At 42.1% G+C, this 10,105-nt stretch overlaps 1 protein-coding gene across 1 annotated transcript; it reads right to left on the bottom strand.

Moving 5' to 3' along the window:
* Positions 1-2,556: 2,556 nt before the first annotated feature.
* Positions 2,557-9,150, bottom strand: ALDH5A1 (aldehyde dehydrogenase 5 family, member A1; the record flags this gene model as incomplete). The annotated part of the gene is made up of 8 exons (XM_008935155.1): positions 2,557-2,762; positions 2,912-2,970; positions 3,723-3,892; positions 4,978-5,136; positions 6,603-6,746; positions 8,017-8,160; positions 8,568-8,684; positions 8,980-9,150. Coding segments are annotated over 8 exons (1,170 nt in total), but the record flags the coding sequence as incomplete, so codon positions are not given.
* Between the last annotated feature and the right edge of the window lie 955 nt (positions 9,151-10,105).

The raw sequence follows: 10,105 nt of genomic DNA, 5'->3' as shown, positions 1-10,105 counted from the left end.
GGTATTTTTAAAGTTTATTACATACATTATCTTTAATTTGATTTGTGCTTGTTATCAGGCATAGCAAAGTTATTATTTGACACACAAAAAAAAGTAAACATTACTTTTTAACAGTGCTGTTCTCAGAAAGGACATCAAGATTTTAAATGCACCAATGCAAATCAGTAACTTTACAATTAATAGAGCAGTGGGTTAAAGAATTTATCCTCCAACTGCACTGTCCCAACTACACCCACATTCAAGACTCTGCTGTCATACAGCAGTAAATGAGATAATTTTGACCTAATACTGAATTTCACAGGCAGACAAATATAAGTCTGTGCAATTTCAGTGGCAGATATTCTGCCTGTGTACAATACCTGTAAGTGTGGCTGCATTGCTGTGCTGTGGTACCCTGGCACCAAAACTATGACCTCCTCCTACCTAGTTACTCTTTCCATTAAGAACTAAGCATGTATGGGCAGCCGAGGCTGGCAAATGGCTTCCTCTTCCTCAGCACTATATTCCCCAAATTCAGGCAGCCTCTGTGCTCAGCAGTGTAAGCTTAGAAGTTGGCTATAAGCAAGTTTCTTGCAACTAGTGTAGAAATAAGCCATCCATTTTTTGTTCTTGACAACAAGCATGTAGACTGCAACTTCTAACATATTACATCCTTGCTATCTCAAATGTGCATTTTGGGTGCATTGGAAATTACTGGAAGGGTGATAAGTGTCCCTTTACTGCCCTTCACTTGGCATGATGCACACACTTACTGGCAGATAATGTGCTCCAGACCCACCTGGTCTCAGGTGTTATACAAATAGAACAGTAAAAAAATGTTTAGAATTAATAAGTAGCAGTCAGTGCTGCCTTATGTGCGCTTTAAAAAAACCCATAAACTCAGTTTCAGCTTGCTCCCCCCTCCCAGTCCTGTGTCAGCCTGGCACCTCTTTGCCCAATTGGCTAAAATATCCCATTTCACAGGGTACATTCATCAGTGCATAGGAAGAGGCGTGTCGGCTCTGCTGCCTTCTAAGCTCCTTACTGTGAGGGTGGTGAACCACGGACACAGGCTGCCCAAAGCCCATCCCTGGAGACATTCGGGGTCAGGCTTGATGGGGGTCTGAGCAATGTGGTCTAGCTGGGGATGTCCCTGCTCACTGCAGGGGGGTTGGACTAGATGACCTTCAGAGGTCCCTTCCAACTCAAAAGTATTCTATGATTTATTTTTAATAACTAATGGACAAAGCCCCACCCACCAAATAAGTTAACACAGGAAATAAATTTTATTCCCCTTAGCTGCTGCACTACTGCCTTACTATCCAAATTAACACTGCATGTTTTTTAAAGTGCTTCTTTTGACTGCGGTTAAAATACTGTTTAAACAGCATTGTTTATTTCATATTAATTAATGAAGAGTTACATCATCTTTTGATGACAAAATAGTTGAGGTGATGTGTAGAAATCACATCTCTAATCACTTCTATTTAAATTTTTTTTAGGTCACAAGTTAGCCCTAAGTTCAAAGGTTTTCAAACCTTCCTCCCTAATGGACATTCACCTGTGTAGCCACAAATCCAGTTCAAGGCACAAAGCCCCTAGGAATGGGACAATCTACCTGTGCATGTTCTTTGGAGGAAGTGGGGAATGTTCCTTTAGACTCTGAGTAATATTTACATCAGTGACTGTACTTCTTACCCAAGGGGAGTCCTGTTCTTTTCATGGAAGGGAGTTTATCTATAACATCACCTCACCACTTCCTTCACATGGCCCTTACAGTGTCCCCTTGTAATTCTGCAAGTTATTCCTGCTAGTAAGCATCCCATCTTCCTCCTGCTACTCACTAAACCAGCAACTCCTTGTCCTGGACTGTCCTGTGTCCAGGCCTGCCGGGGCTCACAAACATCAAACAAGGACCATATTTATCCCAGGAGTGCAAGACATAGGCACAAATTACAGCTCTGCTCAGCATTCCACAGCTGGCCAGGTGGCAGCTCTGCAGCCAGCACCAACGTGCACTGAAGAGCTGACTGTTTGCCAGCATGGATGCCTAGCTGTAGCATCACATCTTCCCACAATTAAAAGAAAAAGAAAAACAAACCAACCAAACACCTACTTCTAAAAGAAGGTCACACAGCCACATTACAAAATGTGAGTATTTACACCAGATTCTGAAGGGAGACTGCTATGCCCCACCACACTGCAGCATGAGAGGCAGTAGAATATGGTCTGGTTCCCCCTTGCCACAGGTTATGATCCATTTTCATTACGTGCAAGTCTCCAAGCCTTCCTAGGTACACAGGGGTAATCCAAGAAGAATAAAAGTGCGTTCTTCCCTGCTCCTTACTAAAAATCATAGACATTGTGATCACATTGCTGAAAAACAGAATATATAAACAAAGAACATATAAAGACATATGGCAGCACAGAATACTGTAAATATCTCTACATATACAGAACAGGGTTGCTTAGTTTTAAAGAAGGTGTAAGTTGCATTCATACGTTTCTGGTTGAAGAAGCTCATTAAAACTACAGCACTCTTTTCCAAGGTGTTGGGACTGTGCTATTTGAAGGTTTCTATAGGCCTCCAAAGCAGACGTATTTCATGTCCAAGTACTCGTCAATGCCGTATTTTGAGCCTTCTCGTCCCAGGCCAGACTCCTTTACCCCACCAAAAGGACACTCTGCTGCGGAGATGATGCCTTCATTAACACCAACCATTCCAACTTCCAGCTGCTCTGCAACTCTCCAGATCTGAGCTGGATCTTGGGAGTAGAAATATCCTGCCATGCAGACACAGAAATGAAAATTAAAATGAGGAAGAACAACTGCAGAAGACTGTGAAAAAGAGACCTCCTGACATTGAAAATCATCCCCTTGTAACACTAGAGCTCCTAAGCCCCCAGAAATAATTCACCTGACAGAGGCATACCTGCTAAACCCACGTTAGCTGCGTTTGCTATAGCAATAGCTTCTGCTTCAGTCTCAAATCTGTCAACAGAAAGAGAAGGAATACAGATGAGGCCTGCAGTTCACCTGCCATCTTGCTGACTTACTGACAAGAAGCAGAAACAACAGAAATGTCAGAAATAAAAAGGTCAAGATTCAGTTTTCTTCCAAAATTGTATTTTAAACATCTAATTTAATTTTCACATTGAAACTATGGAGGAGTTTCTACCACTTATCTTAATTTAAATTGCAGTTAAGTAGTTCAGATTGCCTTTGTCCTCCCTAGATGCTGGTAGCTAAAACATTTACTCCACATGGGTTAGCCCACCAACCTCCCCACTGGCACAAACACTCTCAGCCAGGAGTTAACTGTGGGTTCTTCCATCACAGGCAACTGCCCTGGAGAGAAGCAGGGCAGGTTTTAAGGAGAGAGTGCCAAGTCATACTCTGTCAGCAAAACTTAGGGCTAGTCACAACACAAACTGCGAAGTCCTGCCTCCTACTTCATACCACAGATCATGAGCTTGATGAAGGTTTTGCTGCTATCGGCACTCACTTAACCACTGATGCAATTTCAAATAAAATATTTTTTAAAAAGTTGCAGAGATGCTAAAATTGGGTTCAGAAAGAAACAATTGTCCCACCTATCCAAAATGAGTTTTTGGATTTGTATCCCAGTCTTATTACGAGGCTTGTGGGATTTTTACAAAAACATCTTCTGGTAAACTGGCATTAAAATCTTTGAGTTTTTTTTTTAAATAGCTATTTTTAATCTGGAAAATGAATAATCTTACTTGATAACTGGTGCTAAAGGGCCAAATGTCTCCTCTTGGGTGCAAAGCATTTTTGTTGTAACATCACTAAGTAATGTTGGCTCAAAGAAGTTCTTCCCCAAGCTGTGTCGTTTCCCTCCAGTCACAATACGTGCTCCTTGAGATACTGCATCATTGATGTGTCTCTCTACCTGAAATATGCAAACCAAAACAATCTCACAGTCAGCATTCAGGGGTGAACAATCTTATATTTTCCACTGAAGAAATAACACTCTCCAGTACTAAATAGAAGATTTTGAAGAGAGATTTATACTTTGCAGAAGACTATTTGCAGTATTTAAAATCTCTCTTGAACTTTTATTTCTCTCACTCTGACATAGTTTCAGAGGGAGAAATTAGGAGTATGGCCCCAGTCTCAGAGATATTAAATATTCAACTTTTCTGTTAAAATGAAAAGATGACATCTGACATGAGAAAAAGCCTTGGCAGGACTAAGCAGCACACCTGATACCAGTGACCAAGCACGATGAAAACAGAAGTACATGGGTGTCATTGAAAGAGAAACAGACAACTTTCAAGATGGTACTAGCAAGAACATTTTCCACCTCCTACATCTACAATTCACCCATAGGCAAGAAAGTAATAAGACTAAAGTAGCAGTCTCCACCTAGAATGCTGTCCTTTGAAATGGCAGGAAGGCACTTCAGTGACTATAGACAGAGCCTGCTTGTTTGTGTAAATAGATGTATGTGACAGACACAAACACTTCTGTGATGCACAAAGGGAAGGCACAAAGGAAAGAAATCAAAGTACTGTATCCTTTGTCTCCCAGATAACTGTATATTTTCTTTCATATTCATTTATTTTCTAAACAGAATCTGGCAGCATTCAACTATATTGGATTCAAACCCAGCCTGCCTATAACTGAGCCATAGTATCTTAGAACTTCAGAACTGCAGGATCACCACACAATTCTCACAGTGTATCCAATTTCAGGAAGTGTTCTTGAGAGCAGTTAGGAAGTAATCAGGAAGAATCAGCTCCTCCCAAAGGAGGAATCTCTTTTTCCCTTAATGGCAACAGGAGAGTGATACATTAACTGGCCACATCTCTTTGTCCTTACAGATACATGGACTTGGACAGAACACACTTCCAGCCACACTGCAAATACACTCTAACAAAATAAGCATGAAAAAAGTGAACTATAAATCTAAAGTGACTTTATGGATCGTAAAAAGGAAATTAAGATGTTAAAAATGAAATATTTTATTTGTACCTTCTCCACTGCTTTTTCATTAATTAGAGGCCCTTGGGTAGTTTTTGCATCAAATCCATTTCCAACGTGTAGTTCTGCCTCTATAGCTTTAGCAAACTTTTCTACAAATGCATCATGAATTCCCGTCTGCACCAGAAAACGGTTTGTGCAAACACAGGTCTGAAAACAAAACATGAAAAGGAGAAACAGTAGTTTATATTGTTATTTAGTCTACCTATGAATTCATACTGGCCTTCATGCTGCAGTATCGGGTGTCCTACAGCTCTTCTCCATCCTCCTAAACAGTAACTCAGCTTTGCCATCTTTCATCTGCTCTCTCACTTTAGAAATAAAACATCAACAAGCTGTCAGCACCTGTGTGAAATATGCCACACTGTGAAGTTTAAGTCACTTGCACTGGCAAAAGGTTTTGTGAGTTCTGTAGACTGATATATGGATCAACAAAGGTCCAGAAGCTGCAAGAAACACTTTCTAATTAGACTGCAGAATGCTGGACTGAGCAGCAGAACTTCAAATCACACTTGGTGGCGTGGAGTCTTTTTTTCTAACTACTTCATTAATTGAGTTTGAGTTTCTTTTTCTTCCTGGAATTTAAGTACTTTCAGTGACCTGCTTAGTTGTGCTACTCCCCCTTGCTCTGACTGCATCCTATTTTGATTGGTAGTCTCCCAAAAGTAACAGCTACTTTATCCTTCATCTTTCTATGCAGCAGCACAGGTGCCTTTTATGTTAAATCTTGTCCAGTCTGTGTCTGATCACTCAGTGGTCCTTCTCCACATTCCATTCTATTTTCTGTCCTTTCTTCCCTCCCAAGATCAGTCTTACATTTTCTTCTTGTATCATTCAAGCAGCATGCTCCCAACCAAACGACCTCCTAATCCCACTGAAAACCTGATGCTTCCCCAAAGCTAGAGCTTGTCAGCTTCACATTCTTCTAAGGCTGGAACAGTCTCCACACAGCCCTGCTCAGCTGCCTGTTCTGGAAACTGATGCTGTTAAGAATTTTTTGGCTCCAGGTAAAATTCGTTCGAAGCAATGTACACTTGAATTTTGGCTATCATTTTTTTAAAGCTACTCATTCTAGAAAAAAACTAGTCATGAGTGTCGTTAACAGATTTCAATCCCCTTGACTCCTGCTGGGTGTTTTCAGAACACAAAAGACTTGAATCAAACACACAATCTTGCAGACAGAAACATTTATCATGAGACTTTAAGCCACTATTTAAAGACAAGGTGAGGTCACATGTTATAAAATATAATCCTAAAAAATAGGCAGGATATTTCCTTTTCACTGCTCTAGTTCTCCAATGAGCTTAATGCTAACAAAGCACATCACAAAATGCCTTATCACTTCTCATGCTCTTGTGAGGGGTCCTAGTGAACATTATCTTCTCAGTGGTATTACTGATGGCCATGTACATTGTGGAAGTACATGGGATCTTACAGTGTTTTCACTCAGACTTGATGCTAACTGGCTTGAGTGCCCAGAGCTGTGACTCCAGCATCCTCCTCTTCACAACTACGTCTTCTGTGCTTTCCTTTTACATAAAATAGCTTATTTGCAGCTTAGGCTATACGTACAGCTCTTCACTTTCCAGAAACAAGGACAGAAAGGTTACTCTTACCTGCCCTGAGTTCCTGTACTTAGAAGCAAGTGCTCCTGCAACAGCACAGTCCACATCAGCGCTGTCAAACACTATGAAGGGAGCATGTCCTCCCAGCTCCATGGACACGCGCTTCACCGTGCCAGCCGCGTGCTTCAGCAGCACCTGCAGGCAACAGAGGAGACCCACAAACCTCTACCTCTGCCCGATGGAACCGTGGAGCCACAGAGGGAAGGCACTGAAAAATTAACTCTGGCAAGTGTTGGAGGCCTCGACGGCAGCCAGCTCGAGCTATGCTATCTTGTGGGACCCTGGGCAGCAGCAAAAACAGGAACCAAGTATCGTTGTAGACAGATAAGAGGGACAGGAAAAGAAGCTGAGGAAAACCGCTATGTAAGAGCAAAGAAACCAGAAAAAGCAGCTTGCCAAAAAAAACAGCTAAGCAGAACTAACCATGCAGGCTAAAAGGAAGATGAACCCGTGGTGACCACTGGAATGCTGCTGGGGTGTGGACAATACAGGACTGACCAGTCACACGTGTGACCAGGGCGCAAGCTACTGTGAGAATCATAAAGTGGATGCTGCGGATAGAATAAAGGTCTTTGCTTATAACTCTCATGGAGTTGTGAAGTCCGTGCCTGCCCTCCGACAGGCAAGGAGTCCATCTGCATCTTCTCTGTAATCCTAGAGCACCTGTTTGCTCCTATGACAAGAACTAGGACTAGTTTCCATCGTTAAAATGTTTAAAGATTAAATTTCAGCCAGGAAACAACAAAGTGAAGGATTTTCATGAACTTCATTTCAGGTCAGACTTTTATACACCAATACTGTCACTTATGTTGGCTTGTTCTTTTCTTTTTTGTTACCAAAAATCTCGACTACTCTTCCAAAATTTTGCTAAGATATGACAGAATTTGGGATTAAGATTTGCCTCGATGACACTTTTTCTTCATTCTGCATGCAGCCATCCCACAAAGTTCTACCATCTCCTAGCCACACTCTGCAGTTTTACTGATTTCATTAGAAATGGTGACAAGATTGCTTACTGACTAAGGTGGACAGGAGAGCCAAGGGCCTCACTTCTCTAACACTTTCTCCCAACAGCAGAAGCCATTCCTGAATAGTCCCTTGGGAACTCAGCTTTGGTGTTCTTTATTAGTATGTTGTCACTCTTTGATATGAAACAAGAGCATCCTGTATAAAATTATTCACATTGTAATTTAATAAAGGGCAGTTATCCAGAAGGTGCACACAGGCATCTTTCTGTGAAGAACTGACAGTAAATAGGCAGTGTCTCAAGAAGTACACAATTATTTAGACAATCTGTGTACCATAGCCCAAAAAGAAGACTCTGTATAAAGGCACAGACTTTACCTCCACCTTTCCAGTATAACCACAGTAAAAATCTCCAAGGCTATTCAGTGCACTTACATACCTTTCCCGTTGCTGTAGAACCTGTAAAAGATATTTTGGCCACCAATGGATCGGTGCACAGAACCTCCCCTACTGCTGGTGCCTGTTGTCTGGAACAAGGAACAACATTATACACTCCTGCTGGAATTCCAGCCTGGTTTGCAAGCTGCAAGAAAAGAAACAGAGAATTTGCATTATCTGTGCATTTTGTATAAGGAATAGTCAATGTCTGTTTGTTGTTTTGAAGTATGTAAGCACACCACAACTAGTAACAGATGCCACAGAGTCAAGAAAGCAGCTTTGCTCTGGTTTAAGCTGGGTGTTGTTCAAAGTAACCAAAGGAAAGATATAAAGGTGTTTTGTGTAGCTACATGGCCGGGTCCTCTTTGAGGCTCTAGACCATCTCAGAGGCAACTTTCAAAGATCTGTAGTAAACTAAAACCTCTGGATCAAGCCAACCAGTTTGCCTTTTCTCCATGTATGAAGCTGGCCCGAGTTCTCTCCAAAACCCACCTGGCTCCCCATTTACAGCTTCAGTCCACTGCTAAGGTAAAGCTTAGCACAAGAGCTCACCTCCCCAAGGGCTAACGCTGATAAAGGTGTGTCCTCTGCAGGTTTCACCACCACTGTACAGCCAGCTGCCAGAGCTGCACCAACCTTCCGGGTAATCATGGCGCTGGGGAAATTCCACTGGGATGACAGAAAAAAGTAGAATCAAACCTGGGAAATCTTTGCCTCCTGGTTTTGCAGAAATAGTTGATATTTTCTGTAATTACGTGATAACCAAAACATACCTGCACAATGTGCTTTGTCTTAAGCAAGCATTACAAAGAAGCATTGAAAATCTAGAAATAAGCAAGTACAAGGTAGGAACAAAACTTCAGAGGGGTGTTTGCCAGGGTAGGAGGAGCTGTAAGGCCACAGCCCCATGCTGTGGGCTGAACCGAACACCTTCACATGCTTTGAAAAATTCAGCTGTGCTTACTGGGGTTATAATGGCTGCCACTCCTACTGGCTGCTTCAGCACCAGGAATCTTCTGTCTTTTGTAGGTGCTGGAATGATATCACCATAAACCCGGCGAGCTTCCTCCGCAAACCACTCCAGAAATGAGGCAGAATACAGGATTTCACCCTGGGCTTCTTTCAGAGGCTTCCCCTTTGATTAAATCAGATTGAAAATACACTGTAAGCAGCAAATGGAAGCAATAAACCCAAAATAGTTTTGTAGTTCCTGTTCTTTTCAGAGTACTTCATAATCCCCTCTCATGTACACTGTAATCTCCAAAAAGGATTAGATGACTGCAGCAGCAACGGTTGTGCAGCTTCAATATACTGTCATTGTACAGTCAACATTTTGTGTGTTGTGCCTGGACTCACTCTTGTCCAAGACCAGGAGCTGGAAGAGCAAATGCAGCATGTGCTCATTTACAAACTCTGCAGTCAGACACTATTACCATTCTGAACAGGATGCAAATCATGGCAAAACAGTTACAGGTTTATGCCAGGCACATCTGTTTTGAGGAGCATTACTTTGGACTGCCTCCAGGCCTGGTTCTGTGGTTTGAAAGACCATTAGCAGCTGGGACACCACTGAGGAGCTGCTGAAGTATCTTCCAGCATGGTTTTATCCAAACAGATATCAGTCTGTGAGCTCCCAGACTGCTCCGTGATGCAAACCAACGTACACTGAGTGAATCCAACTTGGAGACTCACTTCAATAGCCTTACAATTTTTTGCAAGTTAACAAAACTGATAAAACAGAAACATTTCTGCATGAAGACCACAGTTTAGGTTGATGAATGCTTCTGCACACCATAAACCACATCCTGGGTCCGACTTCCCCTAGATTGTTAGGTGCTATTGTCATCAAAATAACACACTGTATGTATGTCAAAAACACAAATGTTTGAGACGTTTTCCATTGACCCAACAGTGATGTGAATGCACCATCAATGGGTACCCTAGAGATATGGCGGCTAACTAGTGAAATGAAAACAGGGTGTTTTGACGGCGGCCAGGTTTATTTTACTTCAACGTTGGCATGCCTATGTCACCTTTCTCGACGGGCCGAAGGCTGGCACAGGGCAGTGCACACGCTGGCAGGCGGCCCA

The sequence above is a fragment of the Merops nubicus genome, unplaced genomic scaffold (genome assembly GCF_000691845.1).
Source record: "Merops nubicus isolate BGI_N331 unplaced genomic scaffold, ASM69184v1 scaffold49322, whole genome shotgun sequence".
Lineage (NCBI taxonomy): Eukaryota > Metazoa > Chordata > Aves > Coraciiformes > Meropidae > Merops > Merops nubicus.
The sequence above is the reverse complement of the archived record's forward strand: the minus strand, read 5'-3'. Positions and strand labels throughout refer to the sequence as shown.